Source organism: Strigops habroptila, chromosome 8, assembly GCF_004027225.2.
Source record: "Strigops habroptila isolate Jane chromosome 8, bStrHab1.2.pri, whole genome shotgun sequence".
Taxonomy (NCBI): Eukaryota; Metazoa; Chordata; class Aves; order Psittaciformes; family Psittacidae; genus Strigops; species Strigops habroptila.
In genome coordinates this window covers 56878782-56893540 of record NC_044284.2, presented here as the reverse complement: position 1 = coordinate 56893540, position 14759 = coordinate 56878782, and the positions used below count along the sequence as shown (strand labels likewise).

The window sequence follows — 14759 nt, the reverse complement described above, 5'->3', positions numbered from 1 at the left end:
AACTACTACAGGTAATATGAACAACCACGTGCAGATCTCATACCCTGCCTGATAAAAGACACTCACTTTGGAGCTGGCATCTGTTAGGAGTTTTCACCTCACAGAGCAGATATGTATTTGGCAAAACCATCACCTAGAACTGAACAGGGCAGGGATGGACCAGGGGAGCGAACTGGAGCTTTCTGAAGGGAGCACAAACAGCAAAGCCTCAAACACTGCTCACATCGTAACCAAAACACAAATCTATATTAGTATATATGTTTATTTGATATACAGTTATCTCCCTCTTTCCTGAGGAACCTATGTACTGTTTGTGCTACCTATACAGGCAGGCTACAGAAGGCTCAATTTAATCCTAAACACTGGAGCAGCACCTTCTAATCTGCAAGTATAGAGAAGCCTTTTAGTTTCAGCTTAGATTCTAGGCAAAATCCTAATGAAGACACCATAATTTACAGTGTCAATAGCTATTAGTGCTATGAAGGCTACACAATACACTGAGCTTTGCTTTAGTATCTCCCTTTTAGAGCGCACTCTACCTTCATAACAAGGCCAAAGAGGAATACCCTCCAGCTACTCCAGCAGATCAGGATTCTACAGCCATATATTATTTTGAATCACATTTTCTCTTTTGAGAAAAATCAACACACAGTGCTATCAGAATATATCATCAGATCCAATGAATATCCAATAAGACATCAGATTATAAAGCACTAGTTACAGTCTTTTCAAGACAGACTTAGCAATGTGGTTTCCCTAGATCTGCTGAAGAAGGTTCTAGGTATCTCTTGCTCTTTTGGGCTACAGAGAAGCTCTGACTCCAGTAAGCTGCCCTGTCTGAAGCAAGCAGAAATTTTGGTAGTTAACACTGATCTTAACCAATGCCAGTTTTGGCTACTTACCCCACCTCTGCATCAGCAGGCCTCATGTTCCTCCTCTTCTTTACCAAAAGTTTTAAAAAGAAAGGAAATAAAAACTGCCTAAATGATAACCAAAGCATAAATAAAGTTTGCTTCCAGAGAGAATGAGAGGAACTGATGTGGAAGGAGCACAAAATGTGAGTGATCTGAGACCAATGGCAATTAGAAAGAAGTAAAGGGCAGCTGAGCTGGAACTCTGGCTGGAATGGCCCCAGCTGACACTTATTCAGTAGCTTTGATAATCCTCTAACGAAGAATATTAACCTCCAAGTGCACACACACAGGTGCTGCAGAAGAAACTCAAGCAACTATGAGAAGAAAATACACAGTAACTTCTTATATGTGAGTTCATGTCAGCCTTTGGCACCTGATCATTAGTACAAGTCCTTGGTATAAAGCAAAAATATTTGGCAGTTTGAAAATTGTGCTCACATATAATTATTGTGCTGCATTCACTACATTCAACAAGGCTGCAGAGGACTGCATGGTAATTGCTGATAAAAAGACAGGCACCTCCTCAAGCCACTGCTTTATGCTACTATGACAACACAGGAAGAACAAAGATGATTGCCTTCTTTTCTACCACTACCCTAAAATTAAGCCTTTCCCCACTGACACTCATTTGGCTAACACCTCTGATTTGATGAGCATGTTGAAGTTAGTCTTTTTTAGTTCCTCTTTAATCATCTCAAAGACTGCTGGGGAGAAACTGAAGTCGCACAAACAGGCAGTGATGAGCTGGCTGTAAAGAAAATACTATTTCCTCAGTAGAAGAGTCACGTTATAAATTTCACATCAGCCCTCAGTATTTTTAAACATTTTAATTTGTTTTTCCTTCTTACTCCATGCAAAAAACATTGCCCCAGTCAAACACCAACTGCTTTGTATTTAGCCTTCTTTACTCCATGCTCATTCTTTTTACAACTCATGTCATAAAATCTCCACCCTAACCATAAGTCTTCACCTCACTAACCTTATAGCTCTTGAGGCCAAAAACGCAGATGGTTCTTTATTATATGCAAAACCATTACCCCTCTGTAGTCTTTAAAACCATGTAAAACTATGAATTAATGAGTTGCAATGTCAACCTCAGCACTTCAGGCTTCTGACTAATGTAGAAAGTAACATTCAACAAATGATTTGTTCAGCCAATGTGCTGTTAGTACTTACTGGTACCTTATGATTTAATCCTTTCACTCCAGTGACCACACTATGGTCTCCAGCCACCAGTTTGAACTTCAGTTTTGCAGTATCAGCTCCATACGCTGGTCTGGCAGATTCAGAGAGAGGATGCTTACAAAGTGTCTAGAAGCATCACACTACATGAATAAGGATGTTATAGTGGGAATCAACATAGAAAAGAAAGAAACATTCAAGTCAATAGCTCTGAGAACAAGAAGTTGTTCAGGCTGAGACCTTGAAACACTTAGATAGGTATTACTTTTTTCATGCAGAGGATACACAACGATGTCTTCTGCTTTTTTTCTGGCATGAGACATAGAAAATTTGTATGCCAGAGCTAAAAAAAGAGATATCAGCATATGATTACACCTGCAGCATTCTTGAGAGTATAGAAGGGTAACACCTACCGTGGATAGAGAATTACTTTTCAAGGACTACATTAACTCTCAGTAAAATGTATTTGCTGCATATTAAGATTGCTAAAAAAAAGCCTGTGTCAGAGGTGGCTGCAGAGAAGACGTGGAAGATTCATAGCTTTATCTAAAATGGAAGTGGCCATGATAAAATACATATAAATGCATTTTATCACTTTAAGGAATCTTTCATTATGGTTAAAAACTGTGAAATGCCCCAGAGTATTAAAATCAAACATTTCTATCAAAAATTCAAAAGCTATACTGCTAAGGCCTGGTGAAATATAGGCTTTTAAAGATAGTTCAAATAAATTGTTCTCTCTTTCATGAAGCTCTTTAGCGATCTTACAATACAACTACTGTCCAATTTTTTACAACAGATAGTCTTGATCAAAGGTTAGCGGGCATGCGACATGAAGGGAGATGTAAGATATTCATTAAAGTTACAAGCAGAAGACTATGTAATATACACACACTTTACTACAGCTGCTCTGTATCAGTTTTGTCTATGGCTACACACTAGAGAGATCTCAGTTTGCTGGATGTGCTGCCCGCGGCTGATGGCCCATTCCAGCAGAGGCTTTGATAGCTTTCTGTTCTAGCAGACTTTTCTGACTCCATAAGGGTTGTAAGTGAGCCAGCTGCACTAACGCCTGGAATGTAAATCCCTCCTCCTACCATCTCAAAAGATAACTACCAAGATACAGAGAAATTTAAATGAAAGAATGGAAGTCTTTATTTAATCTGCACTGGACATTGTAATTGGTATTACTCTATCAAAGACTTAATTTTCTGTCTTGGTCCTCAAGGCAGATTAGAGAGATATTCCCACCTCTCTGCAGACCTCTGAAGAAATCAGGTGAAAATGGGGAAAGGATGCAAAAGAGAAAAGATTAAAGTGAGAAAAGAGAGAAAGAGGACAGCAGAAACGCTGTCAGCTTCAACTCCACTATGCAAATACTTTTCCTCTGGACTGTTCTGGTTTTTCACCAACTTGCTTTGTACTTTGAACTACATTTAAAACTAAAGAGGACTTGGAATTGTGGTCACTTTGCATTAAGAACAGAAAAAGCCACCCTTCTGGTGAAAACAAGGTTTAATTCTTATTCAGTTTGTAAATTGCTCAAGACTGGCATCATGTATTTATCTGTGTCCATTATCTTTATAGATGCCAGTATTACCCCTCTATGTCAGAAGCCATGAAAAGGCCTCTAAAACATTAACAAATCCTCTTGCAGTATATAAATGCTACATCAAAAAGCTTCTCGATAAGAACTAAAGTGTTATCCTACAGAATATCATTATACTAATAATGGTAATATAGTTCTGGTTTGTGCCTCTCTGATTCCAGGCAGTATTTTCTGAGTATAGAGGGAAAATGTGAAGGTTTGAGGAGACAGAAGAGTCACAACATTTTGGGTTGGGGTTTCTGAATTTTTTGGTTTGGTTTTGTTTAACTACTACCAACCAGTCTTGCATGCCCAAACTGGTTCCTTCCTCCCAGATGCTTTCACACCTGAGATGCCTGGTTCGATCTCTACTAGAAATCAGGAGCAGGGTATTAAGAAATTAAAAATAAGAGGAAATAGACTGAGTTATCAGAAAGGCTTTTCAGTTCTTGGAGCAGCTTCATGTTGAGAAGTTAGAGGTCAATGAAACAACAAGAATGCCTGTACTCGGTCACTGTCTTCTACTGATGCTTCATTTTGAGACACCTAATGCACTTCACTTCCCTAAGGAAAGATACTAGAGTGGGAATCTCTCCAAGCTCTTGCACAGTGAACAAAACACACACACACACAAATCTATGTGAATCTAAATGGCTTATGAGGCTGGCACAGCCAACACATTCAAGTTTCCATGACCCAAGTAAATCAAAGATACAATCATATGCAAGCACCTCTGATGTCCTGCAGTCCAGTCTAAAGTACCCAGTTGGAGCTGGGTTCACTTGGAATAGGTGAAGTTAGGTGGAAAGAAAGAAAAGAGAAAAATTGCTGGGAGAAAAAAGAACTTCAGCTTCAGCAGAAGTAATGCAATTTTAATGGACCATGGCATATTCGGTTCCCACTAAGATGATGACCTTTTCTCCAGTAGTGAAATAACAAACCCATAGAACACAAATGGTGATAAACCAACTTCAACTTTACAAAATCAATTTATGTGAGAATAAAAGAACAAAAGACATGACCTTTTCTTTACTATTAAATAAACCAAATCCATTCTACTGAAGTCTTCCTTTTGAACAGAAGTTATTGCCTGACCTTTCTTATTCCACTGCAGGATGCAAAGTAACTGGGCAAGCATTTAAGCTCCTCTGTTCTTCCTAAATGAAAGTTTTGTGCCACCATAGGAAGGAAAATGTGCACACCTTTCCTAACCTCAACACAGGAGCTTCTGTAGGTACCACCAGAGATCTGTAACATCTCCCTCAAACCTGGGTCAAGGACCACACAGTGTAGCAAGACACAAAGCTGGTACTGAAATGGGAGCGGGTATTTGGGTTAGGGGCCTAGAGGCCAAAAGCAATGAAGGCTGGGATCTGACTGGCCATCCAGACGAGCCCTGTATCTCCTCAGGGTCCTACAGCAACAAGTATCAGTTCATGGCCTGTACAGTGAAGATCATTAAAAATGAGCTATGGTTATGGGATATTCTATCTATTATGTCAACATTCAGATATTGTACCTAATATTGTCATTCCCCCTCTACTCCGCTCTCATGAGACCCCACCTGCAGTCCTGCATTCAGCTCTTGAGGCCTCCAACACAAGAGGAGGTGGACCTGTTGGAGTGAGTCCAGAGAGGGCCACGAAGATGCTCTGAGGGCTGGAGCAGCTCTGCTCTGGAGCCAGGCTGAGAGAGCTGGGCTGGGTCAGCCTGGAGAAGAGAAGGCTCCTGAAGGGGAGACCTTAGAGCAGCTCCAGTGCCTAAAGGGGCTCCAGGAAACCTGGAGAGGGGCTTTGGGCAAGGGCCTGTAGGGACAGGACAAGGGGAATGGCTTTAAGCTGCCAGAGGGGAGACTGAGATTAAACATTAGGCAGAAGTTCTTCCCTGTGAGGGTGCTGAGGCGCTGGCACAGGGTGCCCAGAGAAGCTGTGGCTGCCCCATCCCTGGCAGTGTTCAAGGCCAGGTTGGACACAGGGGCTTGGAGCAACCTGCTCTAGTGGAAGGTGTCCCTGCCCGTGGCAGGGGGTTGGAACTGGATGAGCTTTAAGGTCCCTCCCAACCCAAACCATTCTGTGATTCTGTGAAATCACCCTTTTTGTGGTATTACCATGAGACAAGGTTCTGATCATATACTGGATTCTCTACACAAACTGTTTAATAAACAGCATGGAATCAAAATGTAATGTAAATTAACAATAATTACATAATTAATGTAATGATAGTCTAAACATCATTTTACCTGTAATTTTTCTCTTGTGGAGGCAGTACCCAAATAATGTTCAACAGATGGATGTTGCTGACTACGATAACTGCAAAATAGGTTTATTCACTGAAAATAGAAACGTGTTATTATTTCCAGTCTTTTTAATCCCAAGAGCCATCTGTGGGCAAGATACTTTATTTGATGTAGAAAAAACCATATGCATATGCACTTGCATACGTGGAAATCTATAAATAAATATACACTAATTCATTAAGCTGCCATCCACCACTGTTAAACCATTGCCAATAAGGTACTGCTTATGCACCATCCCCCTGGTTTAACTGGATAGACTTACAGTAATCCTGACTGACTGGAATCAAGAATAATTTTCTGAGAGAAAGAACTCACTTTATTAGGAGATCTACACCCAGAGAAATAACTCCCTCGCTTCTGGAAGGGGATTAGTTTGTTACAGTCAGTGTCATCATTTTCATCTTGGTTTGGGTTTCCATCCTCCCATTTTCTTTTTTATCACTGGAAAATTGCCAGTGACATGAAAGAGAAGCAATCTGATGGCTCCTAGGGGCAGGAGAGCAGTTATGCACAACGAAAATGGACTCTTGGAATAGATGACCAAGAACTCTTTGAGCTTAGGGAAAGCAGACAGGGGAACAGCAGGACTGAGAATTGTATCTCCTAGCTATAAAATAACAGTGCTCAAACCCCAGAATCTGAAATTATGCCCCCATGCAGTATGGAAGGGACAGTCTTTTGCCAAAAAGCTGTAGAGAAGGTGGAGAGAATAAATATTGGTATTCTTACAGCTGAAGAATAAAGAGCATTAGTGAGCAATGATGCACTAGAGGGCCTATGACACTGCTAGTTTTGAGGCCTATCTATTGCTTCTAAGAGCTATGAGACCCCTGAAGAAAAGTCACAGGGTACTGTGAAAGGGTACAGCTACTGATAAAGCAGTCTTTTTCTGGGTAAAAAAAGAGGAAAAAGGTTGTCATGGCAACCCTGAATGAATTCAGCACATCACCTGCACATAAAGCCCTTGCAGGGCGCTCTGCAAAGTTGAGGGTTTGCCTGCTTCTTGCTAAGCTTCTTGCTAAGCTTCCCGAGAATTATACAAAGGTTTTACAAACAAGGTACATTAACTACATAAAGGGAAAGCAATGTATTTTTCTTTACATGAGCTTTTAAATGGCTGTAGAGATTGGAAAACGCAGGGGGACAAATAAGGCTTGGAAGTCTTCTGTGAGAAGACAGGACATGCCAGACGTCTCTACCTTTTTGCTAATGAAACCTTCTGTTTGGATTTCCTGACCTACTACACTAGTTTCCTTCTTTATAGAATAAGGGGAAAGCAAAGAACTAAATATTGGAATCAAACACATTGGAAGAACATGAGTTGTTTAAAAGGAGATGACAAGCATGAGAAAAAATGAAATGAAAAAACAACTAAAAGTATGCAGAAACACAGGTAAACATGTTAGAAAAATAAAATTCACTTCAGCTTCTTGTCAAAGCATAACAGAGAATATGAGGTCCACTCAGAGCAGCATAAGCATGTCTCTAAAGGTAAAATTTAAATTCCTGTTATATATGTACTGCCCCAAGTCTCTCACCTCTGTAAAGTCTGTGAAATTCTGGGTCTGTCAGATGATCAAAGCTTGGATTTGGTAAACCATTTCAACCAAAAGAAAACCAGCCCAATGTTTATTGAAGAGCAAGCAAGAGTAGGCCAGGTCTGAAGTATCATCTTGAGCACCTCAACACAAGTAAGATGTCCTTTCAAGTGACATGGACCAGAACCTGGACATTGCAGTTAAAGAGGTAAAACACTGAACACTCCTTTCATTATTTCCACAAACATACAGAACTACTGTAGATGTAACCCCCCCTATGGAAAGGTCATGAGCTAAAGGTTAAATAAATACCTTTGCTCCCTACCACTTCAGCTACCTTGAAACGGTTTGCCAGATTTGTTTAAACAAAATCAGCTTCCACAGAAATATGTTAATGGAATACAGCACCTGGCTAATTTCTACATTAACAGCTTGAAACATACAGTGATATAAGATACCTCCTTCTTATTTAATAGCACCATTTTGGGGGAACTACTTGGAGGACAATTCACAAATTTAACTTTAGTCAAGATGTGCCAGATTCTTTCTGCATCTCAGAAGAAACCACCGCAGACAAGCTTCCCCATGTCAGCCCTCAGAAATCTCTGTAATTTGAAGTGAGAATTAACACACATCTATCTTTAAATAGGAGCAAATAATATTTCATGTAAATTGAAGCCACAGTTCTACCATGGGAAAGTAAGTAATACTTATTTTCTTAAATTATTTGTGGAAATAAACCACAGCGACGCAGATTCACCTGTACCACACCCCTGTGACTCTTCAAGCAGTTCTAACACACCAGGCTACACACCAACTTCTAGCATTGCCAAACCAACCAGGTTAGAAGCAATCGGATTCATACAGAGGCTGCCTTTCCAAATGAGAAAGTATATTAAATGATAAACTTGCATTTGCCACAAAAACAATCTACAGAAAAAGCAGAGAATTAATCCAAATCAAAAAGCTCCATTAAAATTCACAAAAAGATTCACATGAGAGAGCTGATCTTGTTTGAGTGCGGGGGGATGAACATGGCAGCTGTGACAGTCCCTTCCAGTCCTGTTTTCTATTCATTTCCATAAACCTTTCTCCTTTTCAGACACCCACTCACACCCATGTGAGTCTATGCTGGGCTTGAGATTTTTTTCTTCTAATACAGATGTCAATCCACCACATTTTTATTTACTTAGTCTCAGCCAGTATGGTCTTGTAAGCACGGATGGGCCTTGGCAAGGAATGTCTTTCAGTCACTAGCTGGCAAAAGCAGGGAAAACCTCACCTCAGAGAAGTTATTTTACCTGGCACCAAAACAGTAGATGTGACTTCCTCCACAGCTGTATTATTTTAACCAAGCAGATAAAACTTATCCATATCATAAAAATCAAGATACAAAACATAATGTCTTTACTAAATAGCATATGGTATGAACACAGAAACCCACTGTCACTTTGCCTCCAAGAACCACAACAGACTGCTGACTCAGCTGTATTTGCCTACTAATTACTTTTCACACAATGCACAGACATAGGAATTAACATTCTGCAAAACTAGGAGATAATCCTCTTCCCAGCAACTAAAGAAGTCACAAAGGTGTAACAGGGATCTACATGCAAAGTCAAGATCCATGGCATGGAACACATTAAATGCTATCAAATACATTTAAAGAAACATTTTATGAATTTATTAACTTCCAAAAATTATATTGTCTTAATTTAGTCTGCGAAAGTAGTTTATTTGATAAGGGAATAAATAAGAAGTAAAGCCTCTGTAGATACAAGGAAAAACAATTGCATTAAGTTCTGCATATTTAGAACACAGTGTCACAAGCTACAGACATGGAAAGTATCTGAAAAGAACCTGACTTATCTGGAATCTATGCAAACAATTCTGTCACCCAATTCTCCAAAGTGTTCAATGTTTCTAGTGAACAGACTAGCAGAAACCCAACTATTTCAACAGCAGGAGCAGGTTTTCAGAAAAATACAAACAATTCCTAAATCTTGCAACCTTAGATCTAATCTAAATTAGGGATGCAAAGTAGGTTGATTTATTAGAGCTTTCTGCCAGCTTTTACTGACATGGAAAAGCCAAACAAACAACAAATAGGGATACTCAGAGCACAGTTAGCTGATTTCTGCCAAGTCCCATAGATACCTGCTCCTCACAGGTCGTAAGAGAAAATAATATGAATTTTGCTCTCTTTAGAATAACAACAAGAAGTAAAAACCCTTATAAAGCAGTATCAGTATCCGGTTTTGATATGCACATTGTTACGTTATAGTCCTTCTGTCATATCTAAAATAATAATGCTAAAAATGTGTATTTATAGAGCTATTTTCTTCAGAGACAGAACAATTACAGTTTATATATGCTTTTAAGCAGAATGAAAAGAACTACAATCCACACACTTCTGTCTTTTACAAATACAGCCTTAAGCCAATGCATTCAAGTGTAGCATGCCTTTTGAGTACACATGTGTCAAGATAACCCAAACAGCACTGTGGAAGCAATACACTACCCATTGTAATGCCATCAAACATGACATTTCTTTTAAGCAGACAAAAAACCCTAATGCACACAAAGTAAAAAACATTTTTATCTCACCCATAATACGCATTCACCATAAAATATGTTAGAATTAGTATATAGAACTCAAAGACAGTTGACACCTCCTAGATGTAGGCTTTCAGGGTAACTCATACTGCAGTTTACTCTTCCTTCCAACACAGTAATTGAAACAACAATGCATTAAGCACTGATATTCCTGAAAAGGCTTATAAAACAATTTAGATAATTGCAGTAGAGTCATTCTCTTACAAAAAAAAAAAACCCTCTGAACTTGAAGTCAAACCAGACAGTACTTAAGAGGAACATGCAAAGCTTATACTTGGTATTACCTTTAGAATGGACAACAAAGTTCATATAAGAAACAGGGTAATAGTTCTGCTAAAAATCCTTCTTTCTGGTATAAATGTTACATTTTTTAGACTCATGTTTTAATTTCTTTGCACTACCTGTAAATGCAATTGGTTAGCTATTTCTCTATCAGTAGGACTCTCCTACTGAAAAGCCAATGTACAGGTAGTTTACAGAATGGAAACTCATAAAGAATGTGGAATGCAACTGTGTATATTCAAGCAACACAAATGCAATGAGTACTGCCGTATTATTAGTCTTAAGTGCTTTACTTCATTGTTTAGCTGAGTTGGACATATTTAGTTTTCAATCTTTATCCATAAATAGATTTCTCCAGACTAGTAATCATTGTCCCTCAATATCCTCCATTTCCCTGGGGAAAAGAACGTAAGAAAAGCTGTCTAAAATAGGCAGCAGAGAAGGAGCTTACCTACCACATGGTCAATGACACCAGAAGTCCATTATCTGTTTAAGGGTGAGCTTTAAATATTTCACTCCCTCTACCTGTATTTTTATCTTCTTCTCTCGCTCTTGGTGAGTCTATAATAAATTGTTCTTTGTGTGTGCCCAGTGAATAGTGTCTTTAGGTCCAAGCCAATAGTCATTTTAAGTTAAACAAGACAAAAATGGAATTTTTTTGCTCCATTATTTTAATCTGATGAAGTCCTAAAATATATCCATATATAAATAGCTATTTAACCCTAATTTATGAGTGCCTAGATTTAAACATTCCTATTTTGCCTGTAATTGCAATGATTTACATCAAAAGAAAGCAACCACCAATCTCAACACGTTCTGGTTTTGACTGTACTAGTGAAAGCTTAGAGCTCCTACATAGCCAAAAGAAAAACCTAGATCACAAAACATACAGTGCTCCTGCAAAACGCACTGCAGCCAAATCTGACCTATCAATGGGGGATTTAGTCAGTTTATGTATGAATTATGTCCCGAAAATGACACCTAGGGCTTCCCTCCACGCAGAATTAACTGAGATCAGAAGGCTTATTTGATTATTTACACAATACCTTACCAAAGACGATGTTACTGCCATGGACAGATCAGATCTGGAAGCAGTTCAGCTATTTCCACTGTAATAGTAAATATTGCCAGACTTAACCTTGCTGTAACTCTAAAGCACACAGTGAGCTTCATCAGCCCTGCACTGACTGCCTACACCTGGGATGTGACACAGCACCACCTGAATGAAATCAAGCTCATCAGTGTAAAACCCATTCTCAATACTACCACAGTACAAAATGTCCTCCCCCATTCCCTCAATAAAAAGGGTCCTTTCTAGCAATCAGCACAAGAGATACCTTATTTCTAAATGTCCCTTGCAGTAGGGAACATGTACAAAATGTCTCCAGCTATTTTCTTTCTCTCAGCAGTTCCCCAAAGAGCAAAAAGGCAGATATTACCACCAGCCCACTTACTCCGGTCCCTGCTGATGAGGGTAATTCAACAAACCAGTACCTGTGAGGAGGAGGCATGGGGGTGCACAGGCACAAAACTAAGCCAAGGAACAGCCTGGATGGGTTACTGCCTTCATCTGAGGGAGGCACAAAGCTGCTTCACATTCTAGTGCAGTAACACTAAATGTTAACATCTGGACTCATAGTAAAAGGCGAGCTGCACCTCATTTTTGTTCGTTATTACCGCATCTAAATATTACAAGAAAGCTTTTATTAGTAAAAAGTGAATAATTTTCCACCTAGAAGTCACAAGCTTTAAGGCAAAGCACACACTATGCCCTTCACTGACCGAATCCTGTGGTCCTGACAGACACACCAACACTTGGGTGGGCTTTGGTCTGTTCCGTTTCGGCAGTGGTACCCAACCCATCACCACCACCACCACATGGGAAAGGCGATAACCAAGCACCAGTCTCACTTTTTTCTGTCAAACACTGCAAATACTACTACAAGAAAACAGCTTTGCCTCAGGTACCCCATGGAGCCACCTCCCCAAGGCACAAGGCTTTGCCCTGGGGAAAGTGGTCAGCGTAGCGGGGTGTGTGTGTGAGGCGGCGGCCCTCACCTGCACCGCTTCGTGTCGCTGGGGGCCCGGCCATCCCCCGGCCGTCCCGCTGCAGGCTCTGTCTTCCCATCGTCCGCGAACAGGGAACGGGAGCCGGGCCCGGCTGTAGCCACCGGCGCCCGCCAGGGGGCGACTACAACCCCGCCGCTGCTCCGGCTCGCGGCGGTTGGCGCTGCCGCCACGTTCCGCCGCTGCGCCCGCCGTGACGCGCTTGCCGCGCGCCGGCGCGGTGCATGCCGGGGCGGTGGCGGGACCATGGCGAGTGATTTCTACCTGCGGTACTATGTGGGGCATAAGGGCAAGTTTGGCCATGAGTTCCTCGAGTTCGAGTTCCGGCCCGACGGTGAGCGGCGGGAGGCACCGGGCGGGAGGGAGGGTGGGGCGCGGCGGGGTCGGTCTCCCCGCTGCCGGGAGGACGCGGTGCAGGGCCGGTGCCCGCTGAGGGCCGCCGTGGCGGGGCTTTAATGTCCGCACTGTCTTCGGCAGGGAAGCTGCGCTACGCCAACAACAGCAACTACAAGAACGATGTCATGATCCGAAAGGAGGTGAGGAGAGGCGGCCGCCGGGGAGGAGGCAGGAGGGAGGGAAGAGGGGGTGCGCGGCTGAGCCGGGCCTAGAGCGGGTGTTGTGTGGGCAGGCGGCAATGCGAGGCACTTGTGTGGTGCTGTCATAGCATCACAGGCGGGTTTGGGTTGAAGGGACCTTAAAGCTCATCCAGTTCCAACCCCTTGCCATGGGCAGGGACACCTTCCACTAGAGCAGGTTGCTCCAAGCCCCTGTGTCCAACCTGGCCTTGAACACTTGCAGGTTTGTGCGAGTGGAGCAGCCAGGGCAGCGCCCGGGTTGTTTTTCCATGTTGGGATGTTGTTTCAGGCTTATGTGCATAAGAGCGTGATGGAGGAGCTGAAGAGAATAATCGACGACAGCGAGATCACAAAAGAAGATGATGCTCTATGGCCTCCTCCCGACAGAGTTGGTCGGCAGGTCAGTGTGTGGTGTCTTCATAATTGCTGCTTTAGTTTTTATATGTTGGCTCATTAGAAGTATAATGGAACTTCTTCCTCAAGTCAGTATTGTTTCTAGCCAAGAGGGAAACAAAAGCTATTTTAAAACCCGAGCAGTGCCTAAACAGCAGTTTAGCTGTGTGAGTTAATAGGGTTCACAGATGTGCTGCATTCAAGACCTTTGTAATAAAAATGGAAAAGCTGTCATCTCAGTACTTACGTATTTCTGGAACCAATACCATAAAGCAGTAGTTCCTGTAGTCTTTCCTCTCTATATATAATAATTCCTATAATCTTTGTATTCTTATAATTTTTAGGAGCTTGAAATAGTAATCGGTGATGAGCACATCTCCTTTACCACGTCAAAAATCGGTTCGCTCATTGATGTAAATCAATCCAAGTACGTACCCTGCTTTTTATGTTGCTGTTGTTTTCATGTAACAGTCTGTATTAGAACTTGCTGATTACGAGGTACTTGTATTTTGTACTGTTTCAAAGGACAAATCAGTTCCTGGGGACACAAATGCTCTGTGTTGCAGCGTAATGTACCAAATGCTTTTAGATGGTGGCACTACATGTTGTGTTCTCACACTCACCGAGCGGCTAACCTCACTGGAGGAACCCCTGTTCGGTGCCTTCAGAGTATGAACTGAGCTGTTGTTGGCCTGTCCGCACCAGGGTGTCTGGGAGACCCAAGATTTCTGTATTTCACCTAAGCTGAAAAGACGAGTTATCATGGGTTTTAAATCCAAAGTGACGTTCCTACATACTCTCATGATAAAAAATGCACATTTTGCTAAGACTTGCGAACTTGGAGTACACAATGTTTTATCAATCAATGTAGAATGAAACAAATCTGTTATTGTCTCAAATGACCTCTGAAAAGTCTCCCCATAAGCTTTGCTTTTTGTTTTTTAACAAGTCAGTTCTATAAACTGCTCTCTTAAAACATCAAGCTAACTTTTACTTCCTTCCTTCTGTTGTGCCCTGCAGGGATCCAGAAGGCTTGAGAGTGTTCTACTACCTGGTCCAGGACCTGAAGTGTCTAGTCTTCAGTCTTATTGGACTGCACTTCAAGATTAAGCCAATTTAAATCAATGAAGCTGAAGTTTGTATCGCAGTGTCTGTACGGGGGGTGGGAGGGAGGGATGTTATTTCAGTTCCTCATATTTCTGGACTGAAGTTTTTATGTATGTTAGATTTTTTCTTTTTTTCTTTTTTTTTACAAACTGTCAGTGACTGTTTTAATAAAATGGTGAGGTCTGTATTTTTAATTTATAA

General features: G+C 41.3%; 1 protein-coding gene and 1 long non-coding RNA gene across 2 annotated transcripts in view; one reads left to right on the top strand and one right to left on the bottom strand.

Moving 5' to 3' along the window:
* Positions 1–12697, bottom strand: part of LOC115611252 — a 27864-nt gene extending 15167 nt beyond the window's left edge. Inside the window, exon 1 of the long non-coding RNA XR_003992515.1 lies at positions 12475–12697. This is a non-coding gene — a long non-coding RNA (uncharacterized LOC115611252). The remainder of the gene's footprint in view (positions 1–12474) is intronic.
* Positions 12679–14759, top strand: MAGOH (mago homolog, exon junction complex subunit). The gene is made up of 5 exons (XM_030493893.2): positions 12679–12817; positions 12961–13019; positions 13348–13458; positions 13796–13878; positions 14472–14759. Exons 1-5 carry the CDS (start codon positions 12730–12732, stop codon positions 14569–14571), a joined length of 441 nt encoding a protein of 146 aa, XP_030349753.1. The 5' UTR covers positions 12679–12729; the 3' UTR covers positions 14572–14759.

Excerpts from the sequence above, each read along its gene's own strand:
- MAGOH (XM_030493893.2), top strand. The coding sequence starts at position 12,730 with ATGGCGAGTGATTTCTACCTGCGGTACTATGTGGGGCATAAGGGCAAG. Across the intron at positions 13,459-13,795 it reads CCGACAGAGTTGGTCGGCAG|GAGCTTGAAATAGTAATCGG; the intron begins GTCAGTGTGTGG and ends TATAATTTTTAG. Across the intron at positions 13,879-14,471 it reads ATTGATGTAAATCAATCCAA|GGATCCAGAAGGCTTGAGAG; the intron begins GTACGTACCCTG and ends TGTGCCCTGCAG.